This window comes from Oncorhynchus mykiss, chromosome 1 (assembly GCF_013265735.2).
Source record: "Oncorhynchus mykiss isolate Arlee chromosome 1, USDA_OmykA_1.1, whole genome shotgun sequence".
Taxonomy (NCBI): Eukaryota; Metazoa; Chordata; class Actinopteri; order Salmoniformes; family Salmonidae; genus Oncorhynchus; species Oncorhynchus mykiss.
Genome location: NC_048565.1, coordinates 7,543,408 through 7,562,812, shown reverse-complemented (window position 1 = coordinate 7,562,812; position 19,405 = coordinate 7,543,408). Strand labels below are relative to the sequence as shown.

Sequence of the window (19,405 nt, the reverse complement as noted above, 5' to 3'; positions counted from 1 at the left end):
CATGGTTAAAACTATACTGTTGATATATTATGGATGGTCAGTCCTTGCATCCATAGCTTTGTCTGGTGGTGACACTTCTCCAGCCTCAACCCCCAGCTTTGAACTGAAACAGTGGTGGAGATTCACTTTGTTGTCGTTTCAACTGCGTATCTCCCCTTTAAAAAGGATCAGTATTGAAAAGCTGTTAAACATTGCTGCCTTGCACTCGTGTGTTATTGTTTTTGGAGGACAGAGGGGGAGGGTCTTTACGAGTGTCAAATCAAAGACGAAGAGGTTCAGGCGCGCTTGATTGCCGTAAATCCAATGACAGTAGTTTTTTTTGTGTGTTTGCATTGAGACATGATGTTTGTATTTAACTTGTAATACTACGACAGAGGATGACAATCAAAAGGAGTGCACCTTTACGTCACAGGTCTCACAAAGACATCCGATGGAACTATCTAATCTAAATGTAATGTCTTCTTCTAAGACCTGAATTCTCTTCAGTCAAGAGTCCCACTTAACACATAACACTAAACTGAATATGCGCAAACTAGATTAGACCATGCCACTGGGTGTTTCCATGGCAGGGCAGAAGACAATGTACCACAGAGTGGCATAACTTGGCGAGAACGGTGTTCTCCTGTAAATGTTGTGCTCCGTGGAACCAAATGCCTGCACCTGGGTTTTAACTCCTCCCTGTCTATTTCAGATGGCTCTCTTCTGTTGAGTGGCATTTTCTCCCAGTCTTGGAGGAAGTCCAAAGGCTCTATTCAGTCTATCACACTGAGGCATTTTATAGAGAAAAAGTCATTTCCTATATTTATTTTTTATTTCACCTTTATTTAACCAGGTAGGCAATTTGAGAACAAGTTCTCATTTACAATTGCGACCTGGCCAAGATAAAGCAAAGCAGTTCGACACATACAACAACACAGAGTTACACATGGAGTAAAACAAACATACAATCAATAATACAGTAGATAATACAAAAATAAGTCTATATACAATGTGAGCAAATGGGGTGAGAAGGGAGGTAAAGGCAAAAAAGGCCATGGTGGCGAAGTAAATACAATATAGCAAGTAAAACACTGGAATGGTTGATTTGCAGTGGAAGAAAGTGCAATGTAGAGATAGAAATAATGGGGTGCAAAGGAGCAAAATAAATAAATAAATACAGTAGGGGGGAGAGGTAGTTGTTTGGGCTAAATTATAGATGGGCTATGTACAGGTGCAGTAATCTGTGAGCTGCTCTGACAGTTGGTGCTTAAAGCTAGTGAGGGAGATAAGTGTTTCCAGTTTCAGAGATTTTTGTAGTTCGTTCCAGTCATTGGCAGCAGAGAACTGGAAGGAGAGGCGGCCAAAGGAAGAATTGGTTTTGGGGGTGATCAGAGAGATATACCTGCTGGAGCGCGTGCTACAGGTGGGTGCTGCTATGGTGAGATAAGGGGGGACTTTACTTAGCAGGGTCTTGTAGATGACCTGGAGCCAGTGGGTTTGGCGACGAGTATGAAGCGAGGGCCAGCCAACGAGAGCGTATAGGTCGCAGTGGTGGGTAGTATATGGGGATTTGGTGTCAAAACGGATGGCACTGTGATAGACCGCATCCCATTTATTATACCATAAGTAGGGTAGGGTTGACCCGACATCATCTGCAGAGTTTACGCGGGAAACATAGCCTTTTCGATTTTTCAATCAAGCTTTAACGCTGAATTTCTGCGATGTTGGACTGAATAGATTCCCCAAGTCCTTTTCTTTCTCTTCTGGTTGGCTTAGTATTGTGGAGGTGTCAGGAACGTACCATTATGAGAACATGATATGGTGCCATATGCTTAAGTGGTTGAGAAACAAGTGAGATTCAAGTCCGGAGTGTATCGAAGTTGAGGGTGGGGAGGTCATTTAGAAACTGACAGTGGTGTGTGTGCATGTGTGTGTGTTTGTGCGAGCGCGCGCGCGTAGGTGTGTGTGTGTGTGTGTGTGTGAGTGCGTGCGTCTGTGTGTGTGTGTGTGTGTGTGTGTGTGTGTGTGTGTGTGTGTGTGTGTGTGTGTGTGTGTGTGTGTGTTCTAGAAAGAGGGAAATTGTGTTTCTTTTTTTGTTGCTTCCAGTCTATCCATTTGTTTATGTCTTTCCTGTTGTCTCTGACTTGGAGCTTCCATTGTCCTAGTGCTACCTTCAGAGATGCGAGTAGGATACGTTTGTGAGTGTTTTTACCTAAGGCTGCCCTTGTTAGTGTCTGTGTTTAAATGTATATACAGTATTTTATTTTTTTAATTCACAGCGAGTAAAAAAACAGGCTTAATGCATGTACAGACAGGATAGAGACCAAGCACTGCAAGCAAAGCTGGGTATAGGCCGAGTTAGTTTACATATACATATATATATTTACATATAGGCCTAGTTAGTTTACATATGCATAGATATATTTACATATAGGCCTAGTTAGTTTACATATACATATATATATATATATATTTACATATAGGACTAGTTAGTTTACATATTCATATATATATATATATATTTACATATAGGACTAGTTAGTTTACATATACACACATATATATATATATTTTTTTTTTTACATATAGGCCTAGTTAGTTTACATATATATTTACATATAGGCCTAGTTAGTTTACATATACATAGATATATTTACATATAGGCCTAGTTAGTTTACATATACATATATATATATATATATATTTACATATAGGACTAGTTAGTTTACATATTCATATATATATATATATATGTATATATATATATATATATATATATATATATATATATATATATATATATATATATATACATATTTACATATAGGCCTAGACAGGATAGAGACCAAGCACTGCAAGCAAAGCTGGATATAGGCCTAGTTAGTTTTCATATACATAGATATATTTACATATAGGCCTAGTTAGTTTACATATACATAGATATATTTACATATAGGCCTAGTTAGTTTACATATACATAGATATATTTACATATATGCCGAGTTAGTTTACATATACATATATATATTTCCATATAGACCTAGTTAGTTTACATATACAGAAATATATTTACATATAGGCCTAGTTAGTTTACATATACATAGATATATTTACATATATGCCAAGTTAGTTTACATATACATAAATATGTATTTACATATAGGCCTAGTTAGTTTACATATACATATATATATTTACATATAGGCCTAGTTAGTTTACATATACATATATATATTTACATATAGGCCTAGTTAGTTTACATATACATAGATATATTTACATATAGGCCGAGTTAGTTTACATATACATAGATATATTTACATATATGCCGAGTTAGTTTACATATACATATATATATTTCCATATAGACCTAGTTAGTTTACATATACATAAATATATTTACATATAGGCCTAGTTAGTTTACATATACATATATATATTTACATATATGCCTAGTTACTTTACATATACATAGATATATTTACATATAGGCCAAGTTAGTTTACATATACATAAATATATATTTACATATAGGCCTAGTTAGTTTTCATATACATAGATATATTTACATATAGGCCTAGTTAGTTTACATATACATATATATATATATATATATATATATATTTACATATAGGCCGAGTTAATTTACATATAGGCCTAGTTAGTTTACATATACATATATGTATATATATATATATTTATATATAAATATATATATATATTTATATATATATATATATATATATTTATATATATATATTTTTTATATATATAAATATATATATATATTTATATACATATATATATATATATATTTATATATATATATATATAAATATATATATATATATATATATATTTATATATAGGCCTAGTTAGTTTACATGGTAAGGAGTGTTCTATAGTTAGCAGACAGGTTATCTGTGACCAACATATGGAATTTCATTGTAGTAATGATCATAAAATTCACTATAATTGACTGATATTACTTTAACTACAACCAAAGCTACTAATAGATATACACTAAATTACCAAAAGTATGTGGACACCAGCTCGTCGAACATTTCATTCAGAAATCATGGGCATTAATATGGAGTTGGTCCCCCTCTATAACAGACTCCACTCTTCTGGGAAGGCTTTCCACTAGATGTTGGAACATTGCTGTGGGGACTTGCTTCCATTCAGCCACAAGAGCATTAGTGAGGTCTAGCACTGATGTTGGGTGATTAGGCCTGGCTTGCAGTTGGCATTCCAGTTCATCCCAAAGGCGTTCGATGGGGTTGAGGTCAGGGCTCTGTGCAAACCAGTCCAGTTCTTCCACACCGATCTCGACAAAACATTTCTGGATGGACCTCTTTTTGTGCACGGGGGAATTGTCATGCTGAAACAGGAAAGTTGGAAGCATAGAATCATCTAGAATGTCATTGTATGCTGTAGCGTTAAGATTTCCCTTCACTGGAACTAAGCAGCCTAGCCCAAACCATGAAAAACAGCCCCAGACCATTATTCCTTCTCCACCAAACTTTACTGTTGGCACTATGCAATCGGGCAGGTAGCGTTCTTTTGGCAACTGCCAAACCCAGATTCGTCTGTTGGACTGCTAGATGGTGAAGCGTGATTCATCACTCCAGAGAACGCGTTTCCACTGCTCCAGAGTCCGATGGCAGCGAGCTTTACACCACTCCAGCCGAGGTTTGGCATTGCCCATGGTGATCTTATGCTTGTGTGCGGCTGCTCAGCCATGGAAACCCATTTCATGTAGCTCCCGACGAACAGTTATTGTGCTGACGTTGCTTCCAGAGGCAGTTTGGAACTAGGTAGTGAGTGTTGCAACCCAGGACAGATGATTTTTACTTCAGCACTCCCGTTCTGTGAGCTAGTGTGGCCTACCACTTTGTGGCTGAGCCGTTGTTGCTCCTAGACATTTTCACTTCATAATAACAGCACGTACAGTTGACCGGGGCAACTCTAGAAGGGAAGAAATGTGACTAACTGACTTGTTGGAAAGGCGGCATCCTATGACAGTGCCACATATAAAGTAACTGAGCTCTTAATGTTTGTCTATGGAGATTGCATGGCAGTGCTCGATGGTATACACCTGTCAGCAGTGTGTGTGGCTGAAATAGCCGAATCCACAAAGTTGAAGGTGTCCACATACTTTTGTATCATGTGTCTTTATTCCATTGGGCCGGAAAAATACACACACACACACACACACACACACACACACACACACACACACACACACACACACACACACACACACACACACACACACACACACACCTACACACAGCACCCCAAAAACAGGTTTAGACATTTTATTACAAATACAAACTGAAATATCACATTTATGTAAGTATTCAGACCCTTTACTCACTACTTTGTTGAAGCACCTTTGGCAGATTACAGCCTCAAGTCTTCTTGGGTATGACGCTACAAGCTTGGCACACCTGTATTTGTGGAGTTTCTCCCATTCTTTTCTGCAGAACCTCTCAAGCTCTGTCAGGTTGGGTGGGGAGAGTCACTGCACAGCTATTTTCAAGTCTCTCCAGAGATGTTCGATCTTGTTCAAGTCTGGTCTCTGGCTGGGCCATCATGATGCTGCCACCATCATGCTTCAACGTAGGGATGGTGCCAGGTTTTCTCCAGACGTGACGCTTGGCATTAAAACCTGTTAAGGATATGGCAGACATACGCCGCCTTTGGAGAGATTGGGTACCCCTAGTAAACTGGAAAAAAAATCTGTCAAAAATTGCTAATATATGCAAATAAAAATTATTATTGGATAGAAAACACTCTAAAGATTCTAAAACCGTTGGAATTATGTCTGTAAGTATAGCAGAACTCACAGGGCAGGCATTCTTCCAAACTAGTTTTTGTGGCCATGAAAGTTGGAGCAACTTTGACGTCATGGCCCCCACCCTTCCCAACCAGTTATGATTCTGGGGACACTTTCTATCTCTTCCGCTAGATGTCCTCTTTCATTAGAGCTTTGAATCGTTCAAATCCCGCGAGAATTGACCCTATGGGAGTGAAATTAGTGCGTGCCACGAGAGAATAGGCTGTGCGTATGGGCGCGAATTGGTCCCAGCCATTCCTTTGTTCCAGCACTCAAGAGAAGGGCAGACGATGGCCGATTGAATTGAAGTTTGTTTTGCGTGTCTAAAACATCATAAAGCTTGCTTCTGCACTTAGTTTGACCTGTTTAGTCGACATATAATGTGTAATTTTGAAGTTTTGATGCGCAACTTTTCCGGACCAGAGGACGTTTTGGGTGCATTTCAGCTGATGTTATTAGCAGTAGCTTATACAAAGACGCAAGACTTGAAACCAAACAATGTATTGGGTAAGTATGAAGCCTTCCAGAACATTCTGAACGAAGACCATCGAAGGTAAGGGAATATTTATGCTTAAATCTGTGTTTCTGTTGACTCCAACATTACGTGGAAATGTAGCTTGGAACTGAGCGCTGTCTCAGCATATGGAATAGTGTGTGATTTCTGTAACGTTAAAAATAAATCTAACACAGCGGTTGCATAAAGAAGCAGTGTATCTTTCTAACTATATGTAGAACATGTATATTTAGTCAAAGTTTATGATGTCTATTTACGTTATCTTGCCGCGCTACATAGATTTCCTGCGGGCATTTTTGAGTAATTTCTGAAGGTGAACTCACTGTAAATTGACATTTATGGATATAAATGGCATATTATTGAAAAAAAATATGTACTGTGTAATATGTCATATTACTGTCATCTGATGAAGATTTTCAAAAGGTTAGTGAGCGATTTATTTTTTAATCCTGCGTTTGTTGATTGCATGTTTTGGCTATTGAAATGAGCTGTGTCTGGTGGTGGTTTTACATATATATGTGCTATGTTTTCGCCGTAAAACATTTTAGAAATCTGACTTGCTGGCTAGATGAACAAGGTGTTTATCTTTCATTTGAGCTATTGGACTTGTTAATGTGTGGAGGTTAAATATTTTTAAGAATATTTTTGCGTTCCATGCGCCACCGTTTCAGCTGAACGTGGGAGGGTTGATCCCCAATTGGGAACCAGTATCGTAGACAGGTTAATCCACCTGGCGTGTCAGATTTCAAAAAAGCTTTTCGGCGAAAGCAAACTAAGCGTTTATGTAAGGACATTTCTCTCAGTAGACAAAACATTACGTCAATGGAACAGGGAGCTTTCAGGAAAAACAACACCTCCGGGTTGGATTTTCCTCAGGTTTTTGCCTGCAATATCAGTTCTGTTATACTCCCAGACAATATTTAGACCGTTTTGGAAACGTTAGAGTGTTTTCTATCCTAATCTGACAATTATATGCATATTCTAGATTCTGAGCCTGAAAAATAGGCAGTTTCATTTGGGTACGTTTTTCATCCGAACATCAAAATACTGCCCTCTACACTCAAGAATGATGGAAGCCACTGTGTTCTTCTGGACCTTTAATACTGCAGACATTTTTTGATACCCTTCCCCAGATCTGTGCCTCAACATAATCCTGTCTCGGAGTTCTACGGACAATTCCTTCGACCTCACGGCTTGGTCTTTGCTCTGACATGCCCTGTCAACTGTGGGACCTTAGACAAGTGTGTGTCTTTCCAAATTATGTCCACTCAATTGAATATACCAGGGGTGCAACTTTCACTGGGAACTGTTTCCCCACATTCTGAAATTCCATTTTAATAATTGGAATGTGATAAAAAAAAACGAGGCAACGGTGTGCTTTAGGACCATGCGGACACCTCCGAGCAGTCAAGTAGGCTGTTTGGAGTGTTTATCGGACTAGATAAAAACATTTTTTTACAGGTATTCCCCCAAGTTGATCTGTCTCAGTGTGTATTTAGACTGACCCGTCTCATTGTGTATATAGACTTACCTGTCTCAGTGTCTATATAGACTGACCCGTCTCTGTCTTTATACGTTGATCTGTCTCCGTGTGCATGTAGACTGACCCGTCTCATTGTGTATATAGACTGATCCATCTCAGTGTGTATATAGACACGACCAATTTCAATGTCTATATAGACTGACCCGTCTCAGTGTGTATATAGACTGACCCGTCTCAGTGTGTATGTAGACTGACCCGTCTCAGTGTGTATGTAGACTGACCCGTCTCAGTGTGTATGTAGACTGACCCGTCTCATTGTGTATATAGACTGACCCGTCTCAGTGTGTATGTAGACTGACCCGTCTCAGTTTGTATGTAGACTGACCCGTCTCATTGTGTATGTAGACTGACCCGTCTCAGTGTGTATGTAGACTGACCCGTCTCAGTGTGTATATAGACTGACCCGTCTCAGTGTGTATGTAGACTGACCCGTCTCAGTGTGTATGTAGACTGACCCGTCTCATTGTGTATCTAGACTGACCCGTCTCAGTGTGTATATAGACTGATCCATCTCACTGTGTATGTAGACTGACCCGTTTCAGTGTGTATATAGACTGACCCGTCTCAGTGTGTATGTAGACTGACCCGTCTCAGTGTGTATATAGACTGACCCGTCTCAGTGTGTATATAGACTGACCCGTCTCAGTGTGTATGTAGACTGACCCGTCTCAGTGTGTGTATAGACTGACCCGTCTCAGTGTGTATATAGACTGACCCGTCTCAGTGTGTATATAGACTGACCCGTCTCAGTGTGTATGTAGACTGACCCGTCTCAGTGTGTATGTAGACTGACCCGTCTCAGTGTGTATGTAGACTGACCCGTCTCAGTGTGTATGTAGACTGACCTGTCTCAGTGTGTATATAGACTGACCCGTCTCAGTGTGTATATAGACTGACCCGTCTCATTGTGGACTGACCCGTCTCAGTGTGTATGTAGACTGACCTGTCTCAGTGTGTATATAGACTGACCCGTCTCAGTGTGTATATAGACTGACCCGTCTCATTGTGGACTGACCCGTCTCAGTTTGTATGTAGACTGACCCGTCTCAGTGTGTATGTAGACTGACCTGTCTCAGTGTGTATATAGACTGACCCGTCTCAGTGTGTATATAGACTGACCCGTCTCATTGTGGACTGACCCGTCTCAGTTTGTATGTAGACTGACCCGTCTCAGTGTGTATGTAGACTGACCCGTCTCAGTGTGTATATAGACTGAAAATTGGTTTGCTTTTCTCTTGTGGTGGTGTTCTTAAAAAACATTTGATCTGTAACTGATTCCACATTGTGTCTGTACAGTACATCATATAATTTGTTTGTTTTTGAATGATAAACGTGTTATTAATTAACTAGGTAACAAAACGGTAAGAGAATTCAAGGCAAAAATCGAAAGAATATGACTGCATTTTATTTGACCAAAGTAGTGTGTTGAAATTATGATTTCAAATGATTGGTTTGAAAATATACATACTGTACTCTTCACTGTTAAAAAATGTTTTTCATCGTACACAACGGTGCATGTTTCCTTAAAATGACTGAGAATACAACTAAACCCTTCCCCAGCAAATCAACCATGGTGCATTCTAATTGAAATAACATTACTGTGTGTAAAAAAATACAAATGAATGGATGAGAGAGAGAGAGAGTCACCTACAGGAAGCGGCAACAAGGCGTTGTTGGCATGTAATTATTTATTGAAATATGAGGAAAAAGTCCATCAGCTTTGAAAGAACTCCCCAGACCAGGAAGTGACATGAAGGGTGGCAGTATGACAGCGATGGGGGGGTGGGGGTGGGGGGGGTGGGGGGGGGGGGTGGGGGGTCATAGACAAGCAGAGGGTCATCACGTTCAGGAGTGGTGCGTGTGTTTGAGGACATCCAAACCATCTGCAGAACTTTACCAGAACACACAGAATGAGAAGGGACTGATAGAGATTGTCAATCAATACACACAGTTAATTATGGAAGCAGTTTCATGCCAAAACAAATACAAAAACGAAAAACATTGAAACATAAATGTATATTTGAGCGTTGTTTTTCAATATCAGTGTTTTTGTTTTTCACCATAGTGCATCGTTAAAAAGACTTGATAGATTTTGACATCGATGACTTAAATGCAGACGATCATATACAGTATATACTTGACAGGTTTGTGTGTATCACTAAAATTGGGGGCCTTGTGAAGTCAGTGTTTGGTAAAAGTTTATAAGACAACATCAATATAATTCTACAAACTGACATTACAAAATGCCAAACTTCAGGAAGGCTGGGGGGGGGGGGGGGGGGGGGGACTGTTTGTTCAGTTACGACACATCACAGGTAACCACGGCTCAAACTTCTGGACGGCTGGGTGGGAAAGCTGTTTGTTGCGTTCAGTTACAACACATCACAGGTAAGCACGGCTCACGGGACCAATGCCGCCTTGGGTATAGAACAAACGGCACTGAAATGTGAAGCTAGTTGAAATTCAACACGAAACAACTGTTGCAAGTACAGTGTCAGTCATACCCATTAACTTAAATACAATAATTACACTCCCCTAAATATTTATTGAGACAATGAAGCTACATTTTAAAAAATTGGCTCAATACTCCAGCCTTTTAGATTTTAGATAAAATGTTTTGTGTAAGGTCGACAGAACAGTCAGCTTTTTGTTTTAAGAGTATTTTCATACACTCAGGTCCATAATTATTGGCATCTTTTGATCAAGATCATTTTGACCCCTATTTTTGTTTAAAGAATGTTTTATTAAATGTTAGACAAAATATATTTCTCTGAGCAATTGTTTTAGTATAAAAGGAGGATGGAGTAAAAATACATTTTACATTTTCGCTTCACTGTCCAAATAAATTTGGAGAGGAGTGTATTTTTTTTTTTCCTAATTTAAAGCTCAGACTCCTATAGACAATTAATAAAAACTAAATTACGGAGATCATTATGAAGATCATGGTTTTGTTCCTGAACTTTATCTATAATAAGTAAAAAATAAAAAATAAAAAAAACATGCAACACTAAACAAATATGTTTGGATTTGTCGCCTTGTGCTTATAACACACAAAAGGACAAAACCAAGATGCAATAAGTTATTTTCATTTTTAAGTGTAACCAGTGACTTAATACAGGTAGAACATACATTTAAATAATTTTAAAAAAGTTCTACAAAAAACAAGTGTCCGAAACTCTTACACAATATGCAAAAACATTTGAATGCCAACAGAAAAGAACAGTTAGAATTAGAGATTTTAAGTGAGATTCCTTTCTGATTTTTTTTGTGTCTCACAACATAATTAAGTACTGGGTAAAGAAACAAAGAAGAAAACGGTATAACACTGTACACACCTAAGAAAACAGAACCAGAATCTATTTTGTGTTTTTAGTTTTTTTCTGTAAATCATTGTTTTGCAATTTTCTTCCTCGTAGTTCTCTTCCACGGGACAGTTTGAACGTAAACACCTCTTGAATTATTGAATTTTTTAAAATGTATATAACATTAATATTTTTATATATATTTGTACATAATTTCATTCACATCTGCACGGTTAGCTAGCATGGTAATGAAATAAGGCAAGACTCACATGACTGTGACATCACAAATTTATAATACTGATAGTTAAGGTTTTGTTACATTTTTGTTCTGCAGCAAGCTTTGGTCTGTTCAGACTAAAGGCAGAGTTTCTCCTCCTGGGGGTGTGGGGGGGGGACAACCATAATATTATTTTCTAATTACTTATCTATGGTGTGTAAAATGTGTTTTACTTATGTAAAGAACCGTTTTGGGAAGGTTGGGGGGAGATTACAAGGTGGTTACAATGAGGAGCATCAATGACCAAGAGGAGGAAATAACTGCCATTTACTAAAATGTTGTTTTTTAAAATCGTATCTTTTTTTGTTTCCGACAAGTTTTCATACATTTTGTTTGTTGTGTTTTTTAAAAATATTTATATATATTTTTTTTTATTTTTTTGTACGAGGGATCAAAAATGACTTACTGACCGTCATATGAGTCTCTGTCAGGGTCTGACCTTTTCAGCTGTTTTCTATTGCTGTCTGTCTGTCTGTCTGGCCTATTAGCATTGCAGACTGTGTGTCTTTGAAACAGGTGACAAAAGAGACTCTTGCCCAGCTGACAGGCTGGTCTGGGCTGCCCAATACAGTACCCAATACAGCCCAATACATTACCAACCCTGCCAACCATGGGCCAGTCTAAAAAAAAGAGTGCTCCAAATTCCTTCAGCCAAAGTCCCTGCTCCCCTTTGAAGACCTCACCACAGACATCATAGGGTCCGTGATCATAAGGTGGTTGGATCTCTCTCTTTCTCTCTTCGTTGCTCAAAACCCTTTAACCCCTCTAGGGTAGGAGGCAGCATTTGGAGTTTTGGATGAAAAGCATGCCCAAATTAAACGGCCTGCTACTCGGGCCCAGAAGATATGACTTGCATATAACTGGTAGATTTGGATAGAAAACACTCTAAAGTTTCCAAAACTGTGAAAATAGTTTCTCTGAGTATAATAGAACTGATTTAGCAGGCGAAAACCTGAGAAAAATCCATTCAGGAAGTCGTTTTTTTTTTGTTGGTTTTGTAGTTTTTTGCAACCTCACAGGATGTTGGCCAGATGGGACGTTAGCGTCTCACATACCCTAGAGAGGTTAACAGTGGGAGAGGTTTTTACAATACTCATTGGTTTTGTTCCTTCAGTTACAGTCCGTTGGTCCTTGTATCACCTTGATGGTTTGTGTTTTTATTCAAAGCAGACAAAAGGTATCGTCCATGTCCCATGAGACGAATAGACAGTTCTCAAGAATTTCAGCTGTTTCTCTCTGTCTTTGGAAGCTTTACCCAGAGCTCCAGAAGCATCTGTGTGTGTGTGTGTGTAATATATATGCATATTGTATGAATTTGAACGTGTGAGTGTGTGCCTTAATGTGTGTATATTTGTGTGTGCACGCGCGTGTGAGTGCCTAAATGTGTTTTTATGTGTGTGTTCGTGTGTATGCGCGCGCGTATGTGTGTGCACAGCATGTGTAAGTGTGGGTGTCCATTTCTGCATGTTCTTTTGCCTGTGTGTGAGTGCCAGGATGGTTGATCGTTACGATAAATGAGAAGAACGGATGCCTCCTGCCCCAGAATCACTCAGTCTAACTTTAACATGGGAGGAGTCTGTTCTGGGTCGGTTTCTTGGGTCTCAACCAACAAAACAGAGTCTGTTCTGAGTCGGTTTCAGCCAAATGATCAGGATCCCATCTGAAGTCTCATCAGGCTCTCTTGGCGTGTAGCATCTCGATGAGCAGGTTGTTGCAGGGCACGTCTCCGTTCAGGTGCTTGTAGTACAGGTACTCCTCGGCCTGGAGGCTGATGGCCCGGATCTCAGGCAGCCGCAGGAGCAGCTGGCCAAACCTGTCTGTCTGCTGGGGGTAGTTGCACATGACGTAGTCCAGCAGCACCGCGTTCACTTGTTCCTGGACGCTCTCCACCAGGTGGAAGTTCTCCAGGTTCTTCACGTCTGGAAAGAGGAAGAGTTGGAGAATAGGAAACGGTGGTTAGCATGTTGAGGAACTGAAATTGTCAATATCCACAAAAGCAGAGTGGTTTTGCGTTGATCAATTATTTCTCAGACGGCAGTTTAATAAAAAAAAGAAAAACCTGCAGACATCACACGATGCCCTTAGACTGAGTTTAGGTCGTAAAAAAAGTGCCCTAAACGTACACCTTAATGAAAGTATTGAAGAGGCTACCATGTCAGTCACGGAAAGTAGCCAAAAAAACAAAATGGACGACATCACAACATTATGTTTACATTTAGTTCACATAAAATGTAGATGAGATGGACATTTTCAATCCTTAGTAAATGCTCTGATCAAGAGACTGAAACAAAGGGGGCAACTTGGTACTCAGACTGATTTTTAATCAAAGACCGAATTTAAAAAATATATATATTAAAAATTCACACCCCCTGTATATTTTCCCCTCCGGATCCTCACGAGAATAAGATGGAAAGAGAATGAAATGAGAAAAAAAAACTTTTCCTTTGAGAGTCTCTACCCAGGAGTATATGAATTATTTAGGTCAGCATTACAGCCAATCACCTTCTCTTTAAGACTCATCCTTCCCCATTTTAAAATGAAACACCTAGACAACTGTACTCATGGAGTTGCATTGTATGGACATGTCAATGCCCCTGTGCACAAGATCGGTGTGGAAGAACTTCACTGGCCTGCAAAGAGCCCTGACCTCAACCCCATCAAAAACATTTGGGAGGAATTGGAACACCGACTGCGAGCCAGGCCTAATCGCCCAACATCAGTGTCCGACCTCACTAATGCTCTTGTGGCTGAATGGAAGCAAGTCCCCACAGTAATGTTCCAACATCTAGTGGAAAGCCATACCAGAACAGTGGAGCCTGTTATAGCAGCAAAGGGGGGGGACCAACTCCGTATTAATGAGCCCACTCAGGTTGAGCTCTGGGAGGCCCTGTTCTCTCTGTGCTAATAGAAAGTGATGGGGTTGTCATGTTGGGCTGAAACACACACTAAGAACAGCCCTCCCACCCCGCCCAGCCAACACTACTGAACCAGCTGACACACACACTAAGAACAGCCCTCCCACCCCGCCCAGCCAACACTACTGAACCAGCTGACACACACACTACTGAAATGATCAGCCTCCTTGCTACTGACACACACACACATAGGCACGCATGCACGCACGCACACACACACACACACACACACACACACACAGGGACCCCCCCCCACACACACACATGCACACACACACACACACACACACACTGTACTAGAGCAGTGCAGCGCATCATAGTCATCATCATAGAATCATCATCATAGAATCATCATAGAATCATCATCATATAATCATCAGATAATCATCATCATAGAATCATCATCATAGAATCATCATAGAATCATCATCATATAATCATCATATAATCATCATCATAGAATCATCATAATGGAATCATCATAGAATCATCATCATATAATCATCATCATAGAATCATCATCATAGAATCATCATAGAATCATCATCATAGAATCATCATAGAATCATCATCATAGAATCATCATAGAATCATCATAGAATCGTCATAGAATTATCATCATAGAATCATCATCATCATATAATCATCATCATAGAATCATCATAGAATCATCATCATCATAGAATCATCATCATCATAGAATCATCATAGAATCATCATCATATAATCATCATAGAATCATCATCATAGAATCATCATCATAGAATCATCATAAAATCATCATTATAGAATTATAGAATCATCTGCCACTGACAAAAGACCCTCCAAACATGACGTGCTTTTTCCTGCCTGCTGTGCTCTGTCTGTCAGACCCCCATCAACAGCTCCCAAATGAGCTCAAACCAATTGACTCGGTCAACAGAAAAGAGGACTGTGAAGTACAGCGTACATACTAGGACATACAGTACGTAAGTGGGTGTACGACTCTGTCATAATATGGTCACTGTAGCACAGAGACTAAATGATGCGTGGACCACTTTTTCAGGGTCGAGTTCATTATGACAGGGTTTTCCAAACTTTTTTGCTTTGCGACCCCCCAAAAAATGGAGGTGTCTTTTGAGTTGCGACCCACCATAAGGGTCGAGTGGTAAAAAGAAAAATAGACGAATAACCTCTTCTTCAAAACATTTAACTGAATGTAGACTTCAGAATGGGCTCTTGTGACCAATTTGAATGCATTTATCGTATAATTATGGAATTATTTGTAACAATGCAGTGTCTTTTTTAGAATCAAAAAAGAGCCGTGTCAATGGGCTGAAAGTCTTTCTGGGTCTCGATCAAGAACACCTAGGCCCTCATTTTTGGAGCTGAGTGTAACAGGATTCTTCCTGGGAAGGAGAGGCGGACCAAAATGCAACTTGGTTGAAGTTCATGTTTTTTAATAAGAAAACTAAACATGAACATAATACAAAACAATAAATGTGGAAAAACCAAAACAGCCCTATTTGGTGCAACAAACACAGGAAACAACCACCCACCAAAACCCAACACAAAACAGGCTACCTAAATATGAGACAATGACAAACACCTGCCTCTGATTGAGAACCATATCAGGCCAAACATAGAAATAGACAAACTAGACACACAACATAGAATTCCCACTCAGATCACACCCTGACCAAACAAAACATAGACACATACAAAGCAAACTATGGTCAGGGTGTGACACTGAGAGAAAATGTTGCACTTTTAAGAAAAATGTTCTATATGCTCAAATGTGTTCTTATGCCCAAACTTTATCACAACATCAACGGGGGCCTGAATGTCTAGCTTTTATTTTGGCGATTGTAAATTCTCAAAGATTATAGTCTATAATTTAAAAACATTATAGTTTCTATTTAGTTTTAGTCATTTAAGCTAACACTGAACAGGTTTTTCCATCCTGAATTGTCTTCTTTTTTTAAACAACAACAAAAATAGATTTTTTTTGCAATGCACAAAAATGTCATCCCACAACCCACCTGGACCCCGTGCCGCGACCCACAACTTGGTAACCATTGCATTAGGATACAAAACACAAAGTCCAGGTGTTTCAATCCATTTTATTCCATTCGGTGCCTAATGAACACAACCCAGCTGTCCTCGATGAAGACACTGACAATATGGTGACCATATTGAAAATACGCTGTATCGTTCGTTGTCTGTTATGAATGTGATCTGGATGATTCAGAGAGGACAAGACAGGATTAGCTTGGATCACTGGCAAACACATGAGATGCTACCATGGTTTTATTGTAAGACATTTCTCTAGGTGTGTGTGTGTGTGTGTGTGTGTGTGTGTGTGTGTGTGTGTGTGTGTGTGTGTGTGTGTGTGTGTGTGTGTGTGTGTGTGTGTGTGTGTGTGTGTGTGTGTGTGTGTGTGTGTGTGCGTGTGTGTGTGTGCGTGCGTGCGCGTGTGCGTGCGTGTGCAACCCAAACTACAGAGATTTACAGCCCAATGTCTCTGTAAGGCTAATTAGAGAAATGTTTTGCAAAAAAAAGCACATTTTAATTGCTAATTCTTGTCAGGCTCCTTTTGAAAAAAATTATGAAAGGGGTTCAACAAAGCACTATGATGATCGATGACAACAGATGATCTTTTTTCTCCTGCAAGCAAACCCACAGGTTTGCAGTGCAAGGAATTATCCCCAATTTCGTCATTCACCAATAGCGAGAAAGAGGGCTTGATGCTGCCATGGCGATGAAGGGAGGTTGTATTGTTGAATCATTCTGATTACCCCTAGCCCAAAGTCAGGTTGGAGCTAAGTACCACGGTAAGCACTCCTCCACTCCTCCTCTACTCCTCTCCCTCCATTGAGTCACTAAGGGACTAATTATCAATCAGTATACTCCAGCACCCCGCTCAGCGCACAGATGGAAACCCTGAGGTCCTGTGGAATACACTGGTTCATTTGACAAGCAATCTATGTTGCACACACTGTGGGGCGAGGGGGGGGGGGGGGGGGGGGGGGGGTTGCTCTGGTTAGAAACGCATCTGACCAAGAAATTACACTACCATGGGGGTAAGTGTTTTTCTCTCTGACCGTTTCTGCTGTAGAATTGTTTACTTAAACAGGACGGATTCATATCAAGAGAAACAGTTTTTACAAATGGTCGTTTTGTGGCTATAGCAATTAACACATACATCACAAACAAATATGATATTCACTACCTAAATCTTCCAATCTTTCTGTCACAAAAAATCACCGTCAATAAAGGTTACCACGTGTCCTACAAGCAAATAAATGTGCGAGTGAACAATGAGCCAATCTGTTAGTGCAGTTCAAGGGGTAAGACAACCTCGAAAAATAGGTTTCTAAACTCAAGGGTCTTTTCCTTGGTTAACTAAAGGTCGCAAGGGTTAATAAAATGACCAATCCCTGCTAGGATTCACATGACCTCTCCATTCTACTTTTAGGCTAACTTTGCATCTTTAAAACGATGAGATACACGGAGCATAACAAACATTAAGAATACCTTCGTAAATATTGAGTTTGACCCCCTTTTGAGTTTGACCCCCCCCCCGTAATATTGAGTTTTGACCCACTCATAACAGCCTGAATTCGTCCGGGCTTGGACTCTACAAGGTGTCGAAAAGCGTTTCGCAGGGTGGCTGGCACATGTCGACTCCACTGCTTCCCACAATGGATGTCCTTTGGGTGGTGGACCAGTCAATTGATGTCCTTTGGGTGGTGGACCAGTCAATTGATGTCCTTTGGGTGGTGGACCAGTCAATTGATGTCCTTTGGGTGGTGGACCAGTCAATTGATGTCCTTTGGGTGGTGGACCAGTCTTGATACACAAGTGAAACTGTTGAGCGTGAAAAACCCAGCAGGGTTTAATTTCTTGACACACTGAAACCGGTGCACCTGGCACCTACTACCATACCACAAAGGCACTTAAATATTTTGTCTTGACCATTCACCTTCTGAATGGCACACATACACAATCCACGTCTCAACTGTCTCAAGGTTTAAAAATCCTTCTTTAACCTGTCTACTCCACTTCATCTACACTGATTGAAGTGGATTTAATTTAGTGACATCAATAAGGGATTAAAGATTTCACCTGGATTCACCTGGTCAGTCTATGTCATGGAAAGAGCAGGTGTTCCTAATGTTTTGTCCACTCAGTGTGGCACTATATGACTATGAAATCACTGCTGTCAATCATTCCTGTACTCATCCTTTTTTTGTACGTTCTATTTAACTAGACAAGTCACCTGCTAACCTGCTGGCCTGGATGGGTCCAATCAGGCAGGGGGGCGGTCCTGGAACCCACTGACCCCCAGCACCCAGGTGGGAAGGAGGCGACCCTGGGACGGTGACGTGTGTGGGTGGGGGGTGGGTAGCTGATGCTGGAAACAGGGCCGAGAGAGGAGGGCAATGTCCGCCCTGTCAACTCCACGGCCCAGCGTGGTAACGTTTCTACTGCTGAGATGTTTGTATTGCTGAGTCACTGGGAGGGCAGCGCTGTACACACACTGCATGTTGTTTCCACTGACAGGAAGAGTGTCAGTGGATGAAACAGTGGGAACTGTTGATGTTCTACACACAAATACCGGTTAACACTCACTGAAATGCATACCCGCTCACTGAAACACATACCCGCTCCCTGAAACACATACCCGCTCACTGAAACACATACCCGCTCACTGAAACACATACCTGCTCACTGAAACCCAAACCCGCTCACTGAAACCCAAACCCGCTCACTGAAACACATACCAGCTCACTGAAACCCAAACCCGCTCACTGAAACCCATACCCGCTCACTGAAACCCATACCCGCTCACTGAAACCCATACCCGCTCACTGAAACCCAAACCCGCTCACTGAAACCCAAACCCGCTCACTGAAATGCATACCCGCTCACTGAAACCCAAACCCGCTCACTGAAACCCAAACCCGCTCACTGAAACACATACCAGCTCACTGAAACCCAAACCCGCTCACTGAAACCCATACCCGCTCACTGAAACCCATACCCGCTCA

The 19,405-nt window shown here is 40.4% G+C and overlaps 1 protein-coding gene across 1 annotated transcript in view; it reads right to left on the bottom strand.

The window, feature by feature from the left end:
* Positions 1 to 12,418: 12,418 nt before the first annotated feature.
* The window catches only part of LOC110528450 (nuclear receptor subfamily 5 group A member 2-like), a 135,782-nt gene continuing 128,795 nt past the window's right edge, over positions 12,419 to 19,405 (bottom strand). The window contains exon 8 of the mRNA XM_036985694.1: positions 12,419 to 13,376. Coding sequence (XP_036841589.1) covers positions 13,129 to 13,376 — 248 coding nt within the window. The 3' untranslated portion in view covers positions 12,419 to 13,128. The remainder of the gene's footprint in view (positions 13,377 to 19,405) is intronic.